Source organism: Rhamphochromis longiceps, linkage group LG17 (assembly GCF_057381845.1).
Source record: "Rhamphochromis longiceps isolate RC_006_pf linkage group LG17, R_longiceps_female_GT1.1, whole genome shotgun sequence".
Lineage (NCBI taxonomy): Eukaryota > Metazoa > Chordata > Actinopteri > Cichliformes > Cichlidae > Rhamphochromis > Rhamphochromis longiceps.
In genome coordinates, this window is record NC_140573.1 from 3381533 (window position 1) to 3407893 (window position 26361).

General features: G+C 42.3%; 3 protein-coding genes across 3 annotated transcripts; all 3 read left to right on the forward strand.

Moving 5' to 3' along the window:
• Positions 1–274: 274 nt before the first annotated feature.
• LOC146649091 (uncharacterized) lies at positions 275–7236 on the forward strand. The gene has a single exon (XM_085387331.1). It carries the CDS (start codon positions 585–587, stop codon positions 1959–1961), a length of 1377 nt encoding a protein of 458 aa, XP_085243457.1. The 5' UTR covers positions 275–584; the 3' UTR covers positions 1962–7236.
• A 4368-nt stretch (positions 7237–11604) lies between these two features.
• On the forward strand, positions 11605–17866 carry LOC146649092 (serine/threonine-protein kinase pim-2-like). Its single transcript, XM_085387225.1, has 9 exons — positions 11605–11677; positions 11779–11958; positions 12203–12391; positions 12657–12751; positions 12837–12884; positions 16066–16287; positions 16369–16549; positions 16639–16815; positions 16905–17866. The coding sequence occupies exons 1-9, from the start codon at positions 11605–11607 to the stop codon at positions 16994–16996; spliced, it is 1257 nt and encodes a 418-aa protein (XP_085243351.1). The 3' UTR covers positions 16997–17866.
• Positions 17867–21884: 4018 nt separating this feature from the next.
• LOC146649093 (serine/threonine-protein kinase pim-2-like) lies at positions 21885–26296 on the forward strand. The gene is made up of 9 exons (XM_085387285.1): positions 21885–21957; positions 22059–22238; positions 22485–22673; positions 22939–23033; positions 23119–23166; positions 24496–24717; positions 24799–24979; positions 25069–25245; positions 25335–26296. Exons 1-9 carry the CDS (start codon positions 21885–21887, stop codon positions 25424–25426), a joined length of 1257 nt encoding a protein of 418 aa, XP_085243411.1. The 3' UTR covers positions 25427–26296.
• The last annotated feature ends 65 nt before the right edge of the window (positions 26297–26361 follow it).

The window sequence follows — 26361 nt, forward strand, 5'->3', positions numbered from 1 at the left end:
TTTTATATCTATATATATATATATATATATATATATATATATATATATATATATATATATATATATATATATGTGTGTGTGTGTGTGTGTGTGTGTGTGTGTGAGATACACATATTGACGGGGCCGGGTTATGTTAAAAAGTATAAATTGTTATACTTTGTTCATCGGTTCAAAAGTACTCATATTTACAAGATGGCATTGAACGCCCCATTGGTGTGTCAGGAAAACTCTTTTGTACGTATGTTCCTTGAAGGGGATTTGGAGTCGTTCTTTTTCCACCGCAGCGAAGGGCTAGGAGTTGGAGAGGAGCTGCTGTATGTTTTTGTTATCGATCTGATTGTGAAATAAAGCATATGCAGTGAGAAAGCAACTCTCGGAGTCATCCCTGCCTAAAAGCTGCTACATATCATGGCGAGCCAGCCAGGAGGAAGGTTTGAAGAACTTCCAGCACGAGAGTGAAGCAGAAGCCTGGTTAGCGCCATTAGCGGCTAACGTTAGCGCTACCGCAGCGCTGAAGAAAAACCTTTCTCCAAGCACCGGACCTGAAATCTGACGGGCTAAAGACAAGCTTGTGAGTACCCACAATGGAGGTAGAAGCCCTACGAGATAAGATCACCGCCAAACTCTGCCAGCTAAGTCGTGATCAGCTCATAGAAGTGGGTTATAATGTGAAAGGCTTTGCTACACCGCTAGATGAGCCTACAAAAGACACTTCCAGACGCCAACTGATGAAAGTTATAGAACATAAACTGGACGAGGTGGAAAACAGTTATACACCATACGATGCTGTACAGTTTGTGAAGGAACTTCTATCATTTTTGGGCGAATATAAAGCTAAAGACAATGCGGCCGAGAGTGATTTTTCCCACCCTCCAGACGAAAGAGACAAGTATGACAAGCTGCAGGAAGAAATTAGAGCGATAGGGCAGAAACTCAAGATGGCAGACGCTGCCCCGAGCCTCGGCCAGAACCTGCCGTCTTCTAAAGTACCAGAGGTGACAATTCGCAGGGAGTTTCGCATCTGTGGCCAAATAGGTGAGGGAGGGCAGCGCGATCGGCTGTCCTATACCAACCTGCTGCATCAGATGGAAAATGGACTCCGCAAAGGCCACAGTGAGTCAGAAGTTATTGAAGCAGTGATAAGAGCCATCAATCCAGGTCTCAAACTGCGTGATATGCTTGAAATAAAGACTGATTTGACACTCACACAGTTAAAGACAATATTAAAAGGACATTACAGAGAAGATGACACATCTGATTTGTACCAAAAACTGATAAATATTTCCCAAGATCCAAAAGAGTCAGCTCAAGACTTTTTATTCAGAGCCATTGAGCTTAAAGATCGCCTCCTGTACGCATCCAAGGACAAAGAAGCAGAACACTACAGTCGGGACCTGGTAAAAAGGACGTTTTTGAGATCAGTGGGTACTGGGCTGCAAAATGACAACATAAAGTTCCAGATTAAAGCCCTTCTTGACAACCCAGATGTGACTGATGAAATGCTGATTGAGAAACTAAATGAGGCTGCCAATCTCGAGACAGAAAGACTGAACAAGTTAAAGAGGAACAATACAAAACCACCAAGAATCAATGAGCTACATACTAGGGATGAACCACGCAGCAACTCACAGATCCCCGCCACCAAGGAAGACAAGAAAAATCATCCTCCACCCGAAATGCACGACCTGGTGAAAGAGCTGAGGAACGAGGTTGCAGAGGTGAGGCAGATGGTTCTTGCTTCCCTGAATGCTGGCAAGTCGCAGACTACAAAGAGGACATCAGATGCTGCCGCGGACACCCGGAGGAAGAAAGGCTGCAGGACCTGCCAGAGCAACGGAGAGGGAGACAACTGCACCCACTGCTTTAAGTGTGGCCAGCCCGGCCACATCTCCAGAGGATGCCGAGCTCCACTTCAGCTGCAGGGAAACGCCAGAGGGCCACTGCCACGGGACCAGCAGTGACCCCACCGCCACATCAGGAGTCCCGCCGCTGTGGTTGCTGCCACCAGAGAGAGTCGGTCAGCACCCCACTCCAGAGGTGTGCAGGCTGCTCATCTGTCAGTTACTGTTCTAAAGCCTGTCAGGGACAACACTGGCACCATCACAAACATGTATGTAAAGCGGTGAGGCTAGTTGAACAACATTTGAGGGAAAGAGAGAAAAAGGGGTGTTTGTCATACATGGGATATTCTGACCTTCTATCAGATAAGCAAGGACAAAAACTGGTGAAACTGATTGGTAGACGAAAAATGGTGAGATGCACTTTTGACAATGTACCAGTCACCGCATTGTGGGACACGGGTGCACAGGCTACCGTAATAAATGAGAACTGGAGAGTCAAGCACTTACCTCACACCACTATCAGGGGGATAGATGAACTCTTAGGTTCAGAACCATTAAATGGGCTCGCAGCTAATCAGACAGAGATACCATTTATGGGGTGGGTCCCTGTAGAGTTTAGACTGACGGGGGTGGAGACGACCAGCTCTAGTCTCCTAGTGCCCGTATTGGTCTCAAGTGACCCAAATGTAGCTCAGGATCCCATTATTGGATACAATGTTATAGAAGAAATCATCAACGAGCAACTTAAACAACAGGGTGTTAAAAACAGTGACTGTGCTGCAAATATTGTGAGTAGTGCTTTTGGTATTGACGTCGGATCTGCTAAGACTTTTATCCAGTTGATAGAGACACATCGAACAGCCGCGGAAGAGATCCAAGTCAAGACAGGGCGGAGTAAAGTTGTTTTAGGCCCTAGTGAAGCTACTACCATTCGCTGTCGCACACGCATACAGGGTGACGAGGACACTGTAATGTTATTTTGTCCTGTTCTGAACCCCAGCCTGCCTGGGGGGCTTCATTTGCAGGAAGTATTGTTTAAAGTAAAAAGGGGCAACTCAGCCATGGTCCCAGCATCTGTCACAAATACCACATGCCATAATATTTCTGTAGATCCGCGTGTTGTCCTGGGGCACATTGAGGGCGTAAAAGCAATATACCCAGCTGCCCTAAAACCTGTAGAAACTCCAACAACTAAAACAGCAGACGATGCAGGTGTTGAAGTCCCATTAGCCCCCACAGGTGAGACAAGTGGTGTTTGGGATCCTCCTGTAGTTCTAGACCATCTAACGAGTGGGCAACAGTCGGCGGTGAGGCTGATGCTCAGGGAGGAATGCAAAGCTTTTGCAAAAGACGAAAATGATGTAGGCTGCATTCCTAGTCTTCGGATGCACATCACTCTCAACAACCAAACACCAGTTCAAAAGACTTACAATAGTGTGCCTAAACCTCTGCATCAGGAAGTAAAAGCTTACCTGCAAGACTTGATCAATAGGGGGTGGGTCACGAAATCCAAGTCGCCTTATTCGTCACCGATAGTCTGTGTTAGGAAAAAGTCCGGTGACCCCAGACTTTGTGTGGATTATCGAGAACTTAATCGCAAATCGGTGCCTGACAGACATCCTATTCCCAGGATACAGGACATGTTGGACAGCCTTACTGGTAGCTCCTGGTTTACAGTACTAGACCAGGGAAAGGCTTATCATCAAGGATTCCTAGACGAAGACAGTCAGCCACTCACTGCATTCATCACCCCCTGGGGTTTATACCAGTGGGTTAGAATCCCATTTGGACTCAGCCCCGCCCCAGCAGAGTTCCAGAGGAGCATGGAGGAGTGTCTTTGGGGTCTGCGTGATGATATCTGTCTACCGTACCTTGATGACAATTTGGTCCACAGTAAATCTTTTGAGGACCATGTTGAGCATGTAAGAGCCGTGCTACAAAGGTATCAGAGACATGGGGTCAAACTTACTGCTAAGAAATGTGAACTGTTCAAGCCTAAGGTCAGGTTTTTGGGTAGAGTGGTGTCAAAAGATGGCCATAGTATGGATCCAGCAGAGGTCGCCTCCGTGATGTCACTTAAAGAGAAACACCCTAGTACAGTGGGGGAAGTGAGACAGATTTTGGGCTTCCTATCTTATTATAGAGCCTATATACAGGACTTTTCACGTATCGCCAAACCTTTGTATGAACTGCTAGCAGCCCAAACAAATGCTAAAAGTAGCCCACAGGACTTAAAAACACAGAACAAGAGAAGGAAGGAGAAAAACAAACAGGCTAAAGGACAGTTGCCTTCATCAGCCCCTGTGAAATGGACAGAGTCACACCATCAGGTTTTGTCTTACTTAGTCAATAAACTGGCCAGTCCTCCGATCCTAGGCTACCCTGATCTAAACCAACCATTTGTGCTTCATACTGATGCTTCTCAAGCAGGGTTAGGAGCAGTGCTCTACCAGCGCAGTAATGGCAAGTTAAGAGTCATAGCTTATGGATCTAGAACGTTAACGCCGCCAGAAAAAAATTACCATATGCATGCTGGCAAACTGGAGTTTTTAGCTCTCAAATGGGCTGTCTGTGAGCGCTTCAGAGATTATTTGCTGCATGCGCCATCTTTTGTGGTTTATACAGATAATAATCCACTCACCTATGTGTTAACGACAGCAAAGTTGAATGCATCAGGTCAGCGTTGGGTGGTTGAGCTCGCAGATTTCAACTTTACGATAAAATACAGGCCAGGAAAAACAAATGCAGATGCAGATTTTTTATCCAGGATGCCCCTCGATTTTGAGGACTATATGAACTGCTGTACACAGACGGTTAGCCAGGACGTGGTTGCAGCCTCACAGCAGGGCATATTAGTGCAGCAAACAGAAGCTCTAATGTTTAACGCTGTCTCCTTCCACACCCTTCAGCATCAAACACAAGCAGAGGAACTGCTGGACATGATTCAGCCAATACCGAGAGAGGAAATCTGTGCAGCACAGCGGCAAGACCCCGTGATAGGTAAAATGTACGAGTCTGTAGTGCAAAACAAAAGGCCCACCACACAGGAAATTAAAACTGAGAGCACTGAGTTTAAAGCATTGGCTAGAGAGTGGAGCAAACTAAAAATCAGAGAGGATGGAACTATGTTCAGAGAGACTCGACACAAAAAACAACTAGTTCTCCCCTCAGTTTACCACCCACTAGTGCTCAATGAACTACACAAACAGATGGGTCACTTGGGATCAGAAAGGACCCTAAATTTAGTTAGGGATCGTTTCTTCTGGCCTAAGATGCCAGTAATGTTTGTGAGTGTCTCAAACAGAGGAAGCCAAACAGACAGGCACGGGCACCTATGTTGAGCATAGAGACCACTCATCCATTTCAGTTGGTTTCAGTTGACTTTTTGCACCTGGAGCAATGCAAGGGGGGGTGTGAATACATACTTGTAGTTATGGACCACTACACCCGCTTCGCTCAGGCCTACGCAACTACAAATAAGTCAGCTAAGACTGTAGCAGAAAAACTATTCAATGATTATTGTCTCAGGTTTGGTTTTCCAGAAAAATTACACCACGATTTGGGGCGAGAGTTTGAGAATAGACTGTTGCACCATTTAAAAGAACTGGCTGGTGTTAAAGGGTCACACACTACTCCTTATCACCCACAAGGAAATGGGCAGACCGAAAGATTCAACAGGACCTTGCTCTCGATGTTAAGAACACTAACAGAGGAACAGAAAAGAGACTGGAAAAGCCACCTCCATAAAGTTGTACATGCCTACAATTGTACTGTTAATGAGGCCACTGGCTACCCTCCTTTTCTCCTAATGTTTGGTAGGTCACCACGGTTACCGGTTGACCTTCTCTTTGGCATTGAGCAGGAGGACAGTTCAGGCTCCTACCAGGACTATGTGGACAGATGGAGAAGGAGAATGGCTGAAGCTTACACTGTCGCCTCCAAAAATGCAGCTAAGTCAGCTGACCGAGGTAAAAGGCAGTACAACAAAAGTGTGCATGGTCCACCACTTCAAATAGGGAGTCGTGTCCTTGTTAGAAATGTTGTGGAGAGGGGTGGGCCAGGTAAAATCTGCTCCTATTGGGAAGACAACATCTACATCATTAAAAAACAAAAGGGAGAGGACAGTCCTGTGTTTGAGTTAGAGCCAGAGAATGGTAAAGGCAGGACAAGGATTTTGCACAGGAATATGTTGTTGCCTTGCGATTTTCTTCCGCTCCCAGCAGATAAGGAGGCAACTGTAACTAGTACTAAAACAAGGAAAAGACATTATAACAAACGGGAACAAACATGCATGACTCCGACACAAGTGGGGAGTGAGGAGGAGGAGGACACCGATGAGTTTTCTGATGCGGTTTTCACCTGGCCTTATCCTGAGCCTCAGTGTTCACCTACATTGGACCCCACAGCGGCAGAGTTTATGCCACTAAGGGACAGGGGTGAGCCAGATGAGCTTCCTCACATGTCAGGAGATGGCCAGGGGGACCCCAGCCAAGCTGATGAGGAGAAAATGGACAATATGGAACCAGAGGATGTGGCTATTGTGGGTGCAGGGGAGGTGGACAGCAGCTCTGATGTCGAAGAGGCTTTGGAAACAGACCAGCCAAGTCCATACCCAAAGAGAGAAAGGAGGAGACCACAGACTTTGACCTATAGTAAACTTGGACAACCAAGTCTTGAAGAAAGAATAGTGGCCACCAAATGTGTGAATATTCAAGGTTACTGGCGACCTTGGTAAAAGAGGAAGATATAATGTTTACACTTGGTACCCCTATTTCAGATTGTAACAAATGTACCTATGTTGATTGAAATATCGTGACACATGGATTGCAGGCCGAACATGTGTATGAGTAAAGGGAAGATGCTTAGTGTTCAGATGAGATGTGGACAAAGTTAATGCCCTTACAGGAGAGTACAAATAGCATGGTAATTTGATAGATTGAATGTTGGACTAAAAACAAAAAAAGAAAGCTAAACTGATTATATCAGGAGTATACACAACTACAGTGCACGGTAGTTTGGGTAACTTAAAAATAAAAAGGTGTAATGTAACCTGGTAAATAGTCCATGCCACTCTATTGTTCTCTATGGATTGTAGATTATAAGGTACATTTATGTCGGGACGACATTTCTCGAGTGGGGGAGAGTGTGAGAGATACACATATTGACGGGGCCGGGTTATGTTAAAAAGTATAAATTGTTATACTTTGTTCATTGGTTCAAAGGTACCCCACACTTCTTTTTTTTGTTTGCTTGTTTGTTCTGGTGTATTTTTCATTTGAACAGTTATTCTGCCAGAGTACTCATATTTACAAGATGGCATTGAACGCCCCATTGGTGTGTCAGGAAAACTCTTTTGTACGTATGTTCCTTGAAGGGGATTGGAGTCGTTCTTTTTCCACCGCAGCGAAGGGCTAGGAGTTGGAGAGGAGCTGCTGTATGTTTTTGTTATCGATCTGATTGTGAAATAAAACATATGCAGTGAGAAAGCAACTCTCGGAGTCATCCCTGCCTAAAAGCTGCTACATATACACAGGCGCCCTAGGCAAGATTTTAGGTGGCGCCCCCCTACATCGGCAGTGTAGTGTATGTACTCACAAGAAACCGAATAGCTTTGTCTTTGACCTTTTTTTTTTTAGCTTAAAGAAAGCAAATTCACAATCAGAATAATTAACAAGATAAAAAAATATATGAATAACATACATAAACACAATAAAGCGTGTCAACAAGTTGGATAAAATAAATTAAAAATACAATATAAATAAGGCACTGCACAAAACAAGATATTAAATAAACCAGTATGACTTTAACTGGTGGGTTGTGCTGCTGAGGTGGAGGCAACAGGAAGGCCGCTTGATGCTGCTGCATCATGGCTGGGTTGTGCTGCTGATGCTGCATCACTGGTGGGTTGTGCTGCTGAAGTGGAGGCAGCAGCGGTAGATGTGGTAGATGGCCCAGGGGTGGGATTTAGAAACTTCAACAGTGCATCTGAAGAGAGGAGTATGTGACACCACTGAGAATTAAAGTCTAATAATAAAAACATATGATTCCAGGAATAAAATGAAATGATATAATATAAATGAAAAACCAGAGAGATATATGTATGATGTTAACTCTTATGCAAATTAGATTAGATTCAATTTATTGTCATCATTACAGTGAAATGCTGAATGGCAGAATGCAAAGTAACAGTATAATATCATATGAGAATGTTATGTTATGATTATCTTTGACCGAATCACAGCAGTGCTCATATTAAAAAACAGCATTCCCTCTCATGTGATATTGCTTAATTAGCATTAATGATGTGCGCTTTAACAACTAGGCTTACAACTATAATATATACAGGGGTGGAAAAGTGACTATTACCTGCAGGGTAAACGTTAGCTAACCAGAAGGCAATAACAATGTAAACAAAAAACACCTGCTTAAAAGATGAATACAAATGAGGAATGGTGGGAGTACTGTAATTACCTAACATTACATTATTATTTTCCATAACAATTTAGCCCCCTCCACAATATTAACTGACGTTAAAACAGTTAACTAGCTATTTATTGATTAGCAATTAGTGAATCATGTAACATTAGCTTAATGCTAAAAATTTAGGTTACTATCACATTCAGACAAATAATTTCATGTAGGCTAACGTTACCTACCTCTGTCTTTTTCTCGTTTCTCCTCCCCGTCTTTTCTCTTTTTTCTTCCCTGGGCACCTGACAGTTTTGGCCGTTTTGACATCTTGTGTTGATTTTTTGATGTGGCGACGTCCAAAAGGAACCATGATACGGGGAGGGAGGGGGCGCACCGTGCGAGGGGGGGGCGTAATGTTGTAACAAATAATATTTCTATTAAATAAGCTTTACTCTGCATTTTAATTAACGTGGGATTATTTTTTGTATTTAGAAATAATAGTACCAACTTTTTTTTTTTTTTTTTCAACATTTGTGGCACTGGCGTGGCGCCCCCTGATGGACGGCGCCCTTAGCATTTGCCTATACGGCCTATGCCACGGGCCGGCCCTGTATATATATATATGTATGTATGTATATATATATATATTTATATTAGGACTGCAACGATATTCGTATCGATATTGAACCGTTCGATACAGTGCTTTCGGTTCGGTACGCATATGTATCGAACAATACAAAATTTGTAATTTATTTTATCAACTTTCCTTCTGTCTGTGCTGAGCGCTCAGTGAATCTGTGTTCGACTACTCCGCCTAGGCTGCACTGTTGAGCGCAGATCCACTGAGCGCTCAACACAGACAGCATCGTCAGAAGGAAGAGCGCAGGGCAAGCTAGCAAGACAGAAGTTAAGCTCTCCTTGCAACATGGCAAATTGAACCTCCCCCATCCTCATTCAGATCTGGCGTTTGGAATTATTTTGGTTTTCATGTGACGTATGACCCTGAAGGTAAGCGCGTCATGGACTAAAGTAAAACAGTATGTTGGATGTGCCACTCAATGCTCAATTACATGGGTGGGAGCTAGCGTGTTAGCGCAGTTAGCTCGTTAACGTGTTGGCCGTCTAGCCCCATGCACGTTAATGGAGATTTGCCGTGTTGTGGCGTTAAGGTCATTTCAACGAGATTAACCTGAAAGCACTAGTGGGAACACAACGAATATGACTGCACATTTACGCCGACATCATCCTAGTGCAAAGACAAGTGGAAGCAGACAAAAACAACAAGTACGCATGCTACAAACTTTACCCGAGTCGTTTAGACAGCCGTTAGCACAGGATTCTCCTTATGGGGACCTGATATGTTTAATATGCTGCTGAGAATATAGCCCAGAAGAAGCGTATAGTATAGCTTTTATTTTGGAAAGAGCCATTTCTCTGTAATAAACTCTCTTTTCCAAAGATGAGTGATATTATAGATAATATAATATCCTGGGGCTAGCGATTTTTCCAGTCGGGCTACCAAAATCTATCTCTGCCCTGCCCGTCGGCCTATCGTAGGAAGGAAAAATATATGTCAATGCTTTTGCATTCTTTCTGAAATGTAGCTGGGTAATTACGTCATTGGCATCGGTGAGACACTGTCAATATGTGACATATTGAAATCGCATTTGAATTTGCGCTTGTTTTTTGCTTTCACTTTGCAATCGCATGAACTGTGTATAGAGAGCGACAGCACTGATTGGTGAGTGATGATAATTTGTGCACCAATTCCTCTGACATCGTCTTATCAATCGTTAGCTTACTATGCAAACATGACAAGTGAAATCTCCTGCAGCTTAAACATGTGAGAGGTTGATCGCGCAGAGAATCGCTGAGCGTTATGTGAGTGCGTGTGTAAAAGCAGCAGGATATATATTTTAGTTCTGCTGAGCCAAATAAGACAGGTCAGGGTGAAGAAGTGACAGCCAAAGAAAAGCTTACCACAAAACGGAGAAGTTATGACAAATCAGACTATAAGGCAAAAAGAAAGTGCAGCTTTATGGTTTCATGGACAAAAGAATTTCTGTGGCTGCGATATGATGAGCTAAATAACCAGGGCTGCACATAAGTGGTCCGCAGGTGCGCATTCGCTGTCAAAATAAAAAACACGCACAAGGGTTAGGGTTAAATTTAAAAACTGTACTTTTGAGTTAAAATATATATTTATAATTTTAATAAACGACAAATTAAAAAGGCATGAACATTTTTTTGTATCGAAAAAATATCGAACCGTGACACCAAAGTATCAAACCGAACCGTGAATTTTGTGTATTGTTGCACCCCTAATATATATATATATGTGTGTAATTTTAACAAGAACTTTATTGAACAATCAGTGAGTATACAACATACAAACAGATGAGGTATACAAGTGGAACATAAATATGAACAACCAGCGGTTAAAGAAAAAAAGAAAAAAAACCCACACCGATAGAGTTGGGAAGCAGGTACCATGCTTGTTACATCAGCTAACAATACTAACTTCCACAACACTCACCAAGACAGTCGGAGGTTAGGTAAAACAGAGCAAATAAATTATTGAGAAATTATAAGAAAATACATTAGGCAGGAAAGGAAAAAGAATAACTGTGGAAGTTCAAATTCACTGGGCTACACGTGCTTTCTTTCTATAGCCTTTGAACCTTGAAAAATATAACCTCATCACAGTAACGCATAATTTTATTATGCATTACATCCAATACTGCTCATACATTTAGTGAGTAACTAGTCACAATAATGCGCACAGATACGATTTATAGATCAGTCAACACATTCCAGCACCTTTAGGCAACTGTTTTTGTGATTTGGTGCTGTAAATAAAACTGAAATCAAGTGAATTTTGACTTAACCTGTGCTGCTAGCTTTTAGCCTGCAAAGCTATCCATTAGCCTTCACTACTGCCTTACAAGTAAATGCTGCCCAAAGAGAGTCCTTCTTGTTGGTATAATAGCTACAATATTATCTATAATATCCATTGCTTGTTCCTAACTAGTTTTATGGCCTTTGTTGTAGAAGCACAGTTCCCACCTTGAAGCAGCCCTCTATAAACATGCATTTATGCAGCTGCGCTACAGTTTTTGCAATATTGCACCCCTAAATAAATCTTTACAGAACTTTGCCTTCACCAGAAACTACTGCCTAGCCCAGGCTGATGTTCTGTAGCTATGGAAACCAAGAATTCCAAAATCTTGTGATGTCATCACCTCGTTGTTATAAGACATTGTTATAAGACACTAAAGATCATAGTTCTCACACACAGCTCATTGCATCTTTGCAGAGTGAAGAGTGAAATCCTGAAACTAAATTAACCTAAATGAATCACACAATGTCAAAGTCTTGGCCAACTTATACTGCACCACGTCCTGTGGATCTGAATAACCCTCTAGGTAAGTCAAATGGGATTCATATGGTAATTATGCATGCTTCTGGGTTTTTATTTGAGGCAACTGAATTTGACTTAAACAAAATCATCTTTTGTTGATTTCAGGACACCAAACAGAGCCTTGCATCTCCACACTGGTGAAGATGACTCCAGATGGAAGAATAGAGGGAAGAAAGAGAAGGGACTTACCTGAAAGACTGGACAAATCCCCCAAAAAAAGCAAAAGCAGTGGAGGTCCAAAACCGGGTCCCAGCCACTTTGTTTCTGGGGAATCCAGTTTGAAATGTAAGTGATAAGACCTGTTTTAGCTGTGACATTATCTTGGCTATGTAGTTTATTTTGTGACTTTAACTGTGTACTTAACGGTCTTTAACTTTGTAGTTGGTTCATTTAGCCTTCTTTGTGTTGATTTTCAGTGTGCAGTTATTGCTTTAATGCACGATTGCCAGACCTTAGAAAGTCAGTAGAAAGCAGTTGACACAGAGTTGGACTGAAAATGCTTAAAGTCAAACTACTTTTTCCATTTTAGTTGGCCTTCTCATAGTGCCTTCAAGCGACTCTAGTATAATTAAGAGGAGCAACAAACGGAAGAGCACTAGTGACGAATCTGAGGGACCATCCAGCAAAAAAAGCAGGACAACAAGCCCAGAGGAGAGTCCCACCCAGGAACCCTCTGAAACATGTGACTCACCGAGGATATCCGGCACTGACAGAAAAGGTAAGATAATGGCAATATTTCTGAGCTGGATCACAAGATCCTTTAGAATTTGTCCTGGGGTTTGAGATTGGGTTTGATTCCTGTGGGACCAATCGACAATAAGAGACACTCTGGGCAGTAGTGACGTTACCTACCTACTAATCTGCTAAAATGTAGCTGCTATTTACCAATTAATAGAAATGTTATAGCAAAGCTCTATAGGACTGTACCAGCTGTTTTCTGTGTAACAAGTCATAACCTGTATGTTTTTCCTGTGTGTCTGCAGAAGACTTCCTGGAAAAATATCAAGAGCTGGAGGTGCTGGGTCATGGAGGCTTTGCCACCGTGTTTTCTGGAATACGCATAAAAGACAGTTTTCCAGTATGGCTTCTTACATTTGCATTTCACAGATCTTCAGTTTATTCCTGTTTGTACTTCTCTAACCCAGAAAATGTCTTTAATGCAGGTGGCAATCAAACATGTTCAACAGCGCAGACTTGCGCGCACAACAATGGTAAGCGTCTTTTCTTATTCCAGCAGGTATTTATTAGGGCTGCCACGATTTGTCGACTAGTCACGATTACGTCGACTATCAAAATCGTCGACGACTGATTTAATAGTCGACGCGTCGTTTGAAGCTTTGTAAGATCACAAAAGACGCAGGAGTAAGTGGCAGGATTTAAGAGTGTAATAACGGACTGAAACAGAAGATGGCAGCATTGCATGTACAAGGATGTCAGCTACCGTTAAACCCTGAAGAAGAAGAAGAAGCAGCTGTGTCCCAGAATTCATAGCGCGGCCCAGCGCAGTTTCCAACAATGGCGGCAGCTAGTTAGTTTTAATGTTACTCTTATTATTCTTTCTGGGTCACAAAATAAACGTTTAACATATTTTCAGGCGAGAATGTAGCTGTGTAAACCTCAAATATCTGCTCAGTTTATCAGGACACCACATATTTTCAAAAGCGCTCCGACGTTTTCGGAGACATCTGTTACCCACTAGCTCGTTAGCGAGCCGGGGGCTAGGCTCACTAGCGCCGTGAGAACACCGGACTCCCCGCAAATCGTTTTCAAACCCACCGCCGTCTTTCGCTACTCAGGTTAAATATATATGAGTCACTTAGATAACTTAAAATGTTATTGTTTGGCTTTCTTTAGTATTTTATTTGTTCCTGAGTAAATCAGTTTGTCTGAGATTAAAGTTATAGTTTTTACACAGCTGAATAAACATCAAGCAGACAACTGATTATCAGAAGTGTGAGATGCTGGAGAATATACTCCAGTGTCCTGTTATATTTTAGATAGCAAGGAGTTTATTAAACTTCACCGAAACAATCTGCAAATTTCATTAAAATTTAATAAACTATCATCTTGTCTTTATTTTTAGTTAGCACAGACCTTAAACACTTAAAGCTGTAAGCTAATGATAGTTATATAAGAGCAGATACTGCTGGTGCAATAAGCTGTAGTTTTACGTCCAATGGACAGTGTTGGGTAAGTTACTTTAAATTAGTAACTTAGTTACATTACTAGTTACTTCCATCAAAAGTAACTCAGTTACTTCAAGTTACTCGTTACTTTTAAAGTAACTAGTTACTAGGGAAAGTAACTTTGGTTTTACTCAGACTTCTCTTGTTAATGTGTTGCTAACTTGATACCCAGCAAGAGTGCCAGTCTTCTAGCTTGCTTACTTGCCACAAGTGCACTGTGTCACCTACCAAAGGAAAAGATAATGTGCATATTTCCACGAGAGAAATCCCACGCCTGGACCGTCGTTGACCGCCGCCATGATTATAGCCTACGTCACAGCGTCATGTGCGCTTTTTACATCCAACACAAAAACTGCAGTCGTGGTGCTTTGATTGTACTCAGAACTCAGAAATTCTGCCTTCTGAATAGGAAGATGTTGGTAACACCAGACTGCAGATGAGCTGCATACAGAGCTGGACTGGGACAAAAAATTGGCCCGGGCATTTTGACTAGAGACCGGCCCACCATTATAGCAAATATCATAAAGCCTTTGAATGCAAATAAACACTGTTGTGACAGTGATGTACACTGTCTTGATGGTATATATGCATCAATCTATCAATCGTTGGTTGTAAGACTCAGATAATTATTTATTAAAAGCGAGACATTTGAAATGAGAATAAGAAAGTATTTCTTTGTGCCCCCCTTTCCCTGTTAATGCCCTACCTGCCCCCCTGGCAACACTTTGCTAGATCCGCCCCTGCACAGTTACCAGCTGTCAGCTACTTAGAAAAGGATCCTGGTGTTATTTGTCTCTCAGAAACAGTTCATAACTTCCCTTCAACTCATTCATGTCACCTAAAAGGTAAACCTGTTTCTCCATCACCTGTTCAGCTCTGATGATTCAGTAAGGACATCTCCTGGTTTCATCTTCATGTTTCCCACTCACCACATATACAAACCGACATCCTGACCAGCAGGTTTACAGCTGTGGCTCCAGCAAACATCAGCTGATACTAGAAATTAATACTAAATAAATTCTAACAACAGCTGATCAAGCTTAAACATGCTGCTGTTGTTTACCGCGACATCCGCTGGTTTCCTCTTTCTGGCGCAAAGTGGGTGATAAATAAACAAGAGAGAAAAGCCGATCAGCTGATCATTGATCAGTTTCATGATTGAAGTAGAAACAGGAGAGGGAGGGGGAGAGGATGAGAGAAGAAGAGGCAGCTGTGCAGCAAAGACACAGAATAACTCCAGCTTTGTGTCTTTTTCATTGTAGCTGAATTACGGGACAAACTGTTCCTTTTCACCTCAATACGAAACCCGTAATAATTTCTCTGAATACGAAATGATTCCGTTTTTTACGGGACGGTTGGAAACTCTAATAATTAACCATATGAACAAAATAAAGTTCAACATCAGTAACATAGCACCACCCAGCTGTATAGAAACCCCGTCATGCTAGCTAGCACGCAGTACGAAAAAGTCAGCATAACGAAAATAAACTCCAAATAAACTTGGTTTATATCTGACCCAGAGAGACTGCAGGTCATAACGTCTTACCTGAAGTTCAGTTCACCTGACACTCGGACGGGCGGCCGCTTCGGGTCTCTCCTCCTCCTGCGTCCCCTTCCTCTCATCCACCTGCTGGCCTCCACCACTTGCTAATGTTGTTGAATCTGTGGAAGCTCCGCGATAGCCACCACACGAAGTAACGAATAACGAGCCTCTCTAAATCCCAGTAACGAGTAACGCGTTCCTGGTTTTGGCATAATAACTAGTTACTGTGCTCGTTACCACAATAATAACGTAGTTACTGTAACGCGTTACTTAATAACGCGTTAGTCCCAACACTGCCAATGGATGATCTGATTAGTCGACTAATCGCAAAAATAATCGGTGACTAGTCGACTATCAAAATGATCGTTTGTGGCAGCCCTAGTATTTATATTATTTCAGGCCTTCTCAGGCATCAAGCATAAGGCACGTATTTCCTCCGTGCATGAACCAGACTGGTCTCACAGTTGTGTGTGAAATCGTCAGGAAATATGGTCGAATTCTATGAACAGTGGGTCACCTTATTGTTTAAACTGACATGTTTCAGTGGAAAGAATGCTTTTTAAAGATCAGGTCATTTTGTGACTATTTCAAAACTGTCTGTACGCTGATAGCTACTTTTGTTGAAATTCTGAATACTGACCTGAAGTAACTTTCCTTCTGAAGGATTGGAATGGGAAAAGTACTGATGTTCCCCTGGAGGTGGCGCTACTGATACAAGTTGGGGCTGGACCACATGATACGGAAAGCAGTATAACCCCACTTCTACTTGACTGGTTTGATCTGGAAGATGAGCTTATTATGGTTTTTGAGAAACCAGAAAATTGCATGGACTTAGACAATTACCTCAAAACTACAGATAAACCTCTGTCAGAGACACATGTTAAGGTAAGTGACGAGCATTTGGAGCTTACAGCAGTTTTTCATAGAGAATGTCCTGTGCTCCAAATATGGCTTCCTTTCTTTTAGGTCATAATGAAACAACTAGTTGACGCAGCCATTACGATGGATAACAAGGGGGTTTTCCACCGAGATATTAAACCACACAACATTCTAATTGAAACATCTTCGGAGGAACCCCGAGTGCGATACATCGATTTTGGCTGTGGAGTCACGTTTACTCCGGGACAAAGGTTCAGGAGGAACGCAGGTATGTTTTCAGCCACAGCGTTGTGCTGTCATGAACTGTCTCCACATCATGTTCCCTCCCCATTAATTCTTCTTATCTTTGTGTTTTAGGAACCAGGATCTACAATAGTCCAGAGTGGTTCATGTACGGCTTCTGCTCTGCAGAATATACTACAGCCTGGCAGCTGGGTGTTGTGATGTACCAGCTGTTACACAACAAGTTACCATTTGACTGCGACTACAAGATCATCAACCAAAACCCACCGATTTTAGCTGACATTTCAAACAGTAAGATTTCTGCCAAAAGGGCTGTTGATATAAGAAAGGTGAAATAACTTTGTGGATAACTTTAACAAGAGTATTTCATTTCTGTAAAGAATGCAGGGATTTTTTGACGGGGTGTCTGAGGAAGCACTACAAGGACCGCTTCACCCTGGAGGATCTTCGGAATCACATGTGGCTCAAATGATTTCTGCGCACCATGAACTAAAAGGTTATGGAGCAAAAGCTCCAACACATCACAAGTCATCAACAAGTCACTTTTCAAATTTAGTAGCAATGTTGCAGTTGCTGTCACGTGGCTCTTTTTTGGTGTTTTCTTTTCCAATCCAGCAGCAAGCAGTCTGAGACCTCCATCTGACCTTCATCTAAATATAGTGTCAAGCGGCGGCTGTGTGAAGGCAAGAGAGGACCCAAATGCACAGCTCTAGACACACGGTGATGACCTCAAAGGCAGGTCTTTATTAACAGGAACATAAGAAGCCATACAATAACTAACCTGGGAGCAACTAAAGCTGAGGCGCTGGGAAGACACGGTAAATGCACACAACCTAGAGGGACGACGCAACACAGAACAAAGGGACACTCTGACATAAATACACAGAAGGTAATGAGAGAAGTGGGAACACACGGGGAACACAGCTGAAGACAATTAGCGAGCAGGGAGGACACGAAACTGAAAATACTGACACCAAGATGTGGACCTTAAACACAACACAGTACACAGAGATGAGCACAGAGAGAGAGAGGCAGAGAAGAAGGATGAATATGGGGGGATGAGGAGAACACAGAACACAAAGGATGGGAACACGGTACCAGAACAAACACCACAATAAAAACATGGACACAGGGGGAATCCAAATACCAAACCAACCAATCCAATGGACATAAGGAACAAAATACAAAACTACAGGAAAACTAAGAACACTGGGTCAAAATGACCCAGGACCATGACATATAGGCTTTTGTAGGCTTGCTTTATGAAAAATGTCATTGATGAAAATGTAGTGTATATCTGTTATTAACCTCTGTCTCTCTTCCACAGCATGTCTTTATCCTGTCTTCCTTCTCTCACCCCAACCGGTCGCAGCAGATGGCCGCCCCTCCCTGAGCCTGGTTCTGCCGGAGGTTTCTTCCTGTTAAAAGGGAGTTTTTCCTTCCCACTGTCGCCAAAGTGCTTGCTCAAAGGGGGTCATATGATTGTTGGGTTTTTCTCTGTATCTATGAAGCGCCTTGAGGCGACTTTTGTTGTGATTTGGCGCTATATAAATACAATTGAATTGAATTGAATTGGGCAGCACGGTGGCACAGTGGTTAGCACTGTTGCCGCACAGCAAGAAGGTCCTGAGTTCAATTCCAACATCAGGCCGGGGTCTTTCTGTGTGGAGTTTGCATGTTCTCCCCGTGTTTGCGTGGGTTCCCTCTGGGTACTCCGGCTTCCTCCCACCGTCCAAAGACATGCAGCTTGTGGGGATAGGTTAATTGGATAATCCAAATTGCCATTAGGTGTGAACGTGAGTGCGAATGGTTGTCTGTCCCTGTGTGTTGGCCCTGCGACAGACTGGCGACCTGTCCAGGGTGTACCCCGCCTCTCGCCCTATGACAGCTGGGATAGGCTCCAGCGCCCCCCGCGACCCTTGAATTGAATTGAATTGAATTGAAGTGAGGCCATGATGCATTTTATTGTAGCTCATCATCATCCGACCCTGCCCTGAAAATAGCTGAAGAAATGTTGGCATACCGAAAGGTTTGCTTTGGGGGTACTATTTGGTGCCATTTTAAGTTAAAAACTATTAAAAAAAAAAAAAAAAAGAGTCATATTTTGTGTGATTTTTTCATTACTGTTGTTGTCCCAAGAAGCAAGATGGCGCCTGTGTTTGGCTGTGCCGCTGCCTCCGTCCGTGTGTTTGTTTACTTCATATGTTATGCAAGTGTTCTTGCTACAGCTTTGTCCGATGTCATCTCCCTTCGGATTTATGATCGCCATGCGTTACTGCCGATCAAATCTGCTATGGATAACTTTCAGAGTCAACGATACGACGTTGTTTTCCCACCGCCGCTTGAGCGCGACGCAGCACCCGGTTCACCTCCACTCTTGCCGGTCAGCTCAATTTTGCTTCAGAGGCCTCGTCAGAGGAAGCGGGGGAAGAGAGCCGGCTTTGTTGTCCTGCTCCGTCGTCTTCGGAAAGAGGCAGATCTTCGGGGGCTTTATTCCTGGGCTGCTAGCGGTAAGATCCGCCTGAGACTTGTCGGAGCTGGATTAATCCCCACAACCCACTGTGTTTGAACTGAGCCCTTAGCCCTATATGTGCCTTTAAATGAGCACATTGCCCCAGAAACCTTTGTTTCTCCAAGTACTTGTGTATAAAAAACTATATATTAATGTTTGACCACATTTGGGAATCAGAGCAGAGAGAAGATGACAACAGGTGGCGCCATATTGCCAACTGACTAGTCTTCTTCATAAAATATGATACAAAAGCATGATTACAAATACAATAAATGCTTCTGGATGGCAAATGCTCTGTTCAGTACACACGTTTTACTTTGAACACATAGGTATGCAGCATGCACACAACATGCATTCATCCTTTTTGGTTGAGTCCATGGTGATGGCCTGTGTCTTTCCGAGTTCTCCTCAAACACTTTGGCTTCCCTCTACAATGTTAGGCCTCTTATTAACCTTTGTCATGTCATGCACACATTGCTCAAGAGCTGTTGCCATATTGGATGTGATAACCTGTAGCGATCACATCCAATAACTCATGTGTTGTTTACATACAAATGATCACTGCTTTTTTTTCACTGCTGTGCTGCTGGTTGCAGCAATCACCAGGGATAGAGAATCTTTTTTGTTGCCTTTCAGGTGATTTGGATAGAAGAGGAGCATCACATAAATGGTAGTATCAGTTCTAAATTATTTGAAATCCAAGTATCTGTTTCAAACAATATTTGACTGTGAGGCTTGGTTACCGGTTGTTGCTGGTTCTCACTGGTTGTCACTAGTTGTTACCGCTTGCTGCTGGTGCAGCAGCACTGACAGCTAACATGGCGGTTAAATCGACACATTTTGCTGCACCCATTTTTAGTTTTAATTGTTTTATGTCAGCTTTTCAGCTCCACCTTCTCCACTTCTTCCACACTAAACTTTTTCTACAAGCTGCGTGAGCGCACACCAAAGGTAGGGGAGGTGCTCAGGTTCACTGTCATTGATCATAATCGATCGATAGTGAAAAGTCCCCGCTCAATGCTCAGCTCAAATGCACAAATATATACAATTATGAGATATTCATGAAGTATTTTTATTTTATTTTGCCATTTATATATGTTGGCACTAACAGTGCTCAAGACAATACTTATATACTGTCAATATGTGACATATTGAAATCGCGTTTGAATTTGCGCTTGTTTTTTGCTTTCACTTTGCAATCGCACGAACTGTGTATAGAGAGCGACAGCACTGATTGGTGAGTGATGATAATTTGTGCACCAATTCCTCTGACATCGTCTTATCAATCGTTAGCTTACTATGCAAACATGACAAGTGAAATCTCCTGCAGCTTAAACATGTGAGAGGTTGATCGCGCAGAGAATCGCTGAGCGTTATGTGAGTGCGCGTGTAAAAGCAGCAGGATATATATTTTAGTTCTGCTGAGCCAAATAAGACAGGTCAGGGTGAAGAAGTGACAGCCAAAGAAAAGCTTACCATAAAACGGAGAAGTTATGACAAATCAGACTATAAGGCAAAAAGAAAGTGCAGCTTTATGGTTTCATGGACAAAAGAATTTCTGTGGCTGCGATATGATGAGCTAAATAACCAGGGCTGCACATAAGTGGTCCGCAGGTGCGCATTCGCTGTCAAAATAAAAAACACGCACAAGGGTTAGGGTTAAATTTAAAAACTGTACTTTTGAGTTAAAATATATATTCATAATTTTAATAAATGACAAATTAAAAAGGCATGAACATTTTTTTTGTATCGAAAAAATATCGAACCGTGACACCAAAGTATCGAACCGAACCGTGAATTTTGTGTATTGTTGCACCCCTAATATATATATATATGTGTGTAATTTTAACAAGAACTTTATTGAACAATCAGTGAGTATACAACATACAAACAGATGAGGTATACAAGTGGAACATAAATATGAACAACCAGCGATTAAAGAAAAAAAGAAAAAACCCCACACCGATAGAGTTGGGAAGCAGGTACCATGCTTGTTACATCAGCTAACAATACTAACTTCCACAACACTCACCAAGACAGTCGGAGGTTAGGTAAAACAGAGCAAATAAATTATTGAGAAATTATAAGAAAATACATTAGGCAGGAAAGGAAAAAGAATAACTGTGGAAGTTCAAATTCACTGGGCTACACGTGCTTTCTTTCTATAGCCTTTGAACCTTGAAAAATATAACCTCATCACAGTAACGCATAATTTTATTATGCATTACATCCAATACTGCTCATACATTTAGTGAGTAACTAGTCACAATAATGCGCACAGATACGATTTATAGATCAGTCAACACATTCCAGCACCTTTAGGCAACTGTTTTTGTGATTTGGTGCTGTAAATAAAACTGAAATCAAGTGAATTTTGACTTAACCTGTGCTGCTAGCTTTTAGCCTGCAAAGCTATCCATTAGCCTTCACTACTGCCTTACAAGTAAATGCTGCCCAAAGAGAGTCCTTCTTGTTGGTATAATAGCTACAATATTATCTATAATATCCATTGCTTGTTCCTAACTAGTTTTATGGCCTTTGTTGTAGAAGCACAGTTCCCACCTTGAAGCAGCCCTCTATAAACATGCATTTATGCAGCTGCGCTACAGTTTTTGCAATATTGCACCCCTAAATAAATCTTTACAGAACTTTGCCTTCACCAGAAACTACTGCCTAGCCCAGGCTGATGTTCTGTAGCTATGGAAACCAAGAATTCCAAAATCTTGTGATGTCATCACCTTGTTGTTATAAGACATTGTTATAAGACACTAAAGATCATAGTTCTCACACACAGCTCATTGCATCTTTGCAGAGTGAAGAGTGAAATCCTGAAACTAAATTAACCTAAATGAATCACACAATGTCAAAGTCTTGGCCAACTTATACTGCACCACGTCCTGTGGATCTGAATAACCCTCTAGGTAAGTCAAATGGGATTCATATGGTAATTATGCATGCTTCTGGGTTTTTATTTGAGGCAACTGAATTTGACTTAAACAAAATCATCTTTTGTTGATTTCAGGACACCAAACAGAGCCTTGCATCTCCACACTGGTGAAGATGACTCCAGATGGAAGAATAGAGGGAAGAAAGAGAAGGGACTTACCTGAAAGACTGGACAAATCCCCCAAAAAAAGCAAAAGCAGTGGAGGTCCAAAACCGGGTCCCAGCCACTTTGTTTCTGGGGAATCCAGTTTGAAATGTAAGTGATAAGACCTGTTTTAGCTGTGACATTATCTTGGCTATGTAGTTTATTTTGTGACTTTAACTGTGTACTTAACGGTCTTTAACTTTGTAGTTGGTTCATTTAGCCTTCTTTGTGTTGATTTTCAGTGTGCAGTTATTGCTTTAATGCACGATTGCCAGACCTTAGAAAGTCAGTAGAAAGCAGTTGACACACAGAGTTGGACTGAAAATGCTTAAAGTCAAACTACTTTTTCCATTTTAGTTGGCCTTCTCATAGTGCCTTCAAGCGACTCTAGTATAATTAAGAGGAGCAACAAACGGAAGAGCACTAGTGACGAATCTGAGGGACCATCCAGCAAAAAAAGCAGGACAACAAGCCCAGAGGAGAGTCCCACCCAGGAACCCTCTGAAACATGTGACTCACCGAGGATATCCGGCACTGACAGAAAAGGTAAGATAATGGCAATATTTCTGAGCTGGATCACAAGATCCTTTAGAATTTGTCCTGGGGTTTGAGATTGGGTTTGATTCCTGTGGGACCAATCGACAATAAGAGACACTCTGGGCAGTAGTGACGTTACCTACCTACTAATCTGCTAAAATGTAGCTGCTATTTACCAATTAATAGAAATGTTATAACAAAGCTCTATAGGACTGTACCAGCTGTTTTCTGTGTAACAAGTCATAACCTGTATGTTTTTCCTGTGTGTCTGCAGAAGACTTCCTGGAAAAATATCAAGAGCTGGAGGTGCTGGGTCATGGAGGCTTTGCCACCGTGTTTTCTGGAATACGCATAAAAGACAGTTTTCCAGTATGGCTTCTTACATTTGCATTTCACAGATCTTCAGTTTATTCCTGTTTGTACTTCTCTAACCCAGAAAATGTCTTTAATGCAGGTGGCAATCAAACATGTTCAACAGCGCAGACTTGCGCGCACAACAATGGTAAGCGTCTTTTCTTATTCCAGCAGGTATTTATTAGGGCTGCCACGATTTGTCGACTAGTCACGATTACGTCGACTATCAAAATCGTCGACGACTGATTTAATAGTCGACGCGTCGTTTGAAGCTTTGTAAGATCACAAAAGACGCAGGAGTAAGTGGCAGGATTTAAGAGTGTAATAACGGACTGAAACAGAAGATGGCAGCATTGCATGTACAAGGATGTCAGCTACCGTTAAACCCCGAAGAAGAAGAAGAAGCAGCTGTGTCCCAGAATTCATAGCGCGGCCCAGCGCAGTTTCCAACAATGGCGGCAGCTAGTTAGTTTTAACTTTACTCTTATTATTCTTTCTGGGTCACAAAATAAACGTTTAACATATTTTCAGGCGAGAATGTAGCTGTGTAAACCTCAAATATCTGCTCAGTTTATCAGGACACCACATATTTTCAAAAGCGCTCCGACGTTTTCGGAGACGTCTGTTACCCACTAGCTCGTTAGCGAGCCGGGGGCTAGGCTCACTAGCGCCGTGAGAACACCGGACTCCCCGCAAATCGTTTTCAAACCCACCGCCGTCTTTCGCTACTCAGGTTAAATATATATGAGTCACTTAGATAACTTAAAATGTTATTGTTTGGCTTTCTTTAGTATTTTATTTGTTCCTGAGTAAATCAGTTTGTCTGAGATTAAAGTTATAGTTTTTACACAGCTGAATAAACATCAAGCAGACAACTGATTATCAGAAGTGTGAGATGCTGGAGAATATACTCCAGTGTCCTGTTATATTTTAGATAGCAAGGAGTTTATTAAACTTCACCGAAACAATCTGCAAATTTCATTAAAATTTAATAAACTATCATCTTGTCTTTATTTTTAGTTAGCACAGACCTTAAACACTTAAAGCTGTAAGCTAATGATAGTTATATAAGAGCAGATACTGCTGGTGCAATAAGCTGTAGTTTTACGTCCAATGGATGATCTGATTAGTCGACTAATCGCAAAAATAATCGGTGACTAGTCGACTATCAAAATGATCGTTTGTGGCAGCCCTAGTATTTATATTATTTCAGGCCTTCTCAGGCATCAAGCATAAGGCACGTATTTCCTCCGTGCATGAACCAGACTGGTCTCACAGTTGTGTGTGAAATCGTCAGGAAATATGGTCGAATTCTATGAACAGTGGGTCACCTTATTGTTTAAACTGACATGTTTCAGTGGAAAGAATGCTTTTTAAAGATCAGGTCATTTTGTGACTATTTCAAAACTGTCTGTACGCTGATAGCTACTTTTGTTGAAATTCTGAATACTGACCTGAAGTAACTTTCCTTCTGAAGGATTGGAATGGGAAAAGTACTGATGTTCCCCTGGAGGTGGCGCTACTGATACAAGTTGGGGCTGGACCACATGATACGGAAAGCAGTATAACCCCACTTCTACTTGACTGGTTTGATCTGGAAGATGAGCTTATTATGGTTTTTGAGAAACCAGAAAATTGCATGGACTTAGACAATTACCTCAAAACTACAGATAAACCTCTGTCAGAGACACATGTTAAGGTAAGTGACGAGCATTTGGAGCTTACAGCAGTTTTTCATAGAGAATGTCCTGTGCTCCAAATATGGCTTCCTTTCTTTTAGGTCATAATGAAACAACTAGTTGACGCAGCCATTACGATGGATAACAAGGGGGTTTTCCACCGAGATATTAAACCACACAACATTCTAATTGAAACATCTTCGGAGGAACCCCGAGTGCGATACATCGATTTTGGCTGTGGAGTCACGTTTACTCCGGGACAAAGGTTCAGGAGGAACGCAGGTATGTTTTCAGCCACAGCGTTGTGCTGTCATGAACTGTCTCCACATCATGTTCCCTCCCCATTAATTCTTCTTATCTTTGTGTTTTAGGAACCAGGATCTACAATAGTCCAGAGTGGTTCATGTACGGCTTCTGCTCTGCAGAATATACTACAGCCTGGCAGCTGGGTGTTGTGATGTACCAGCTGTTACACAACAAGTTACCATTTGACTGCGACTACAAGATCATCAACCAAAACCCACCGATTTTAGCTGACATTTCAAACAGTAAGATTTCTGCCAAAAGGGCTGTTGATATAAGAAAGGTGAAATAACTTTGTGGATAACTTTAACAAGAGTATTTCATTTCTGTAAAGAATGCAGGGATTTTTTGACGGGGTGTCTGAGGAAGCACTACAAGGACCGCTTCACCCTGGAGGATCTTCGGAATCACATGTGGCTCAAATGATTTCTGCGCACCATGAACTAAAAGGTTATGGAGCAAAAGCTCCAACACATCACAAGTCATCAACAAGTCACTTTTCAAATTTAGTAGCAATGTTGCAGTTGCTGTCACGTGGCTCTTTTTTGGTGTTTTCTTTTCCAATCCAGCAGCAAGCAGTCTGAGACCTCCATCTGACCTTCATCTAAATATAGTGTCAAGCGGCGGCTGTGTGAAGGCAAGAGAGGACCCAAATGCACAGCTCTAGACACACGGTGATGACCTCAAAGGCAGGTCTTTATTAACAGGAACATAAGAAGCCATACAATAACTAACCTGGGAGCAACTAAAGCTGAGGCGCTGGGAAGACACGGTAAATGCACACAACCTAGAGGGACGACGCAACACAGAACAAAGGGACACTCTGACATAAATACACAGAAGGTAATGAGAGAAGTGGGAACACACGGGGAACACAGCTGAAGACAATTAGCGAGCAGGGAGGACACGAAACTGAAAATACTGACACCAAGATGTGGACCTTAAACACAACACAGTACACAGAGATGAGCACAGAGAGAGAGAGGCAGAGAAGAAGGATGAATATGGGGGGATGAGGAGAACACAGAACACAAAGGATGGGAACACGGTACCAGAACAAACACCACAATAAAAACATGGACACAGGGGGAATCCAAATACCAAACCAACCAATCCAATGGACATAAGGAACAAAATACAAAACTACAGGAAAACTAAGAACACTGGGTCAAAATGACCCAGGACCATGACATATAGGCTTTTGTAGGCTTGCTTTATGAAAAATGTCATTGATGAAAATGTAGTGTATATCTGTTATTAACCTCTGTCTCTCTTCCACAGCATGTCTTTATCCTGTCTTCCTTCTCTCACCCCAACCGGTCGCAGCAGATGGCCGCCCCTCCCTGAGCCTGGTTCTGCCG

What these genes read in the sequence shown, in the direction of transcription:
- LOC146649091 (XM_085387331.1), top strand. Translation starts at nt 585, where the DNA reads ATGGAGGTAGAAGCCCTACGAGATAAGATCACCGCCAAACTCTGCCAG.
- LOC146649092 (XM_085387225.1), top strand. Translation starts at nt 11,605, where the DNA reads ATGAATCACACAATGTCAAAGTCTTGGCCAACTTATACTGCACCACGT. An exon ending in TGTCAGAGACACATGTTAAG is followed by an intron (nt 16,288 to 16,368) that starts GTAAGTGACGAG and finishes CCTTTCTTTTAG; the next exon opens with GTCATAATGAAACAACTAGT. An exon ending in TTTAGCTGACATTTCAAACA is followed by an intron (nt 16,816 to 16,904) that starts GTAAGATTTCTG and finishes ATTTCTGTAAAG; the next exon opens with AATGCAGGGATTTTTTGACG.
- LOC146649093 (XM_085387285.1), top strand. Translation starts at nt 21,885, where the DNA reads ATGAATCACACAATGTCAAAGTCTTGGCCAACTTATACTGCACCACGT. An exon ending in ATCCGGCACTGACAGAAAAG is followed by an intron (nt 22,674 to 22,938) that starts GTAAGATAATGG and finishes GTGTGTCTGCAG; the next exon opens with AAGACTTCCTGGAAAAATAT. An exon ending in GACTTGCGCGCACAACAATG is followed by an intron (nt 23,167 to 24,495) that starts GTAAGCGTCTTT and finishes TTCCTTCTGAAG; the next exon opens with GATTGGAATGGGAAAAGTAC.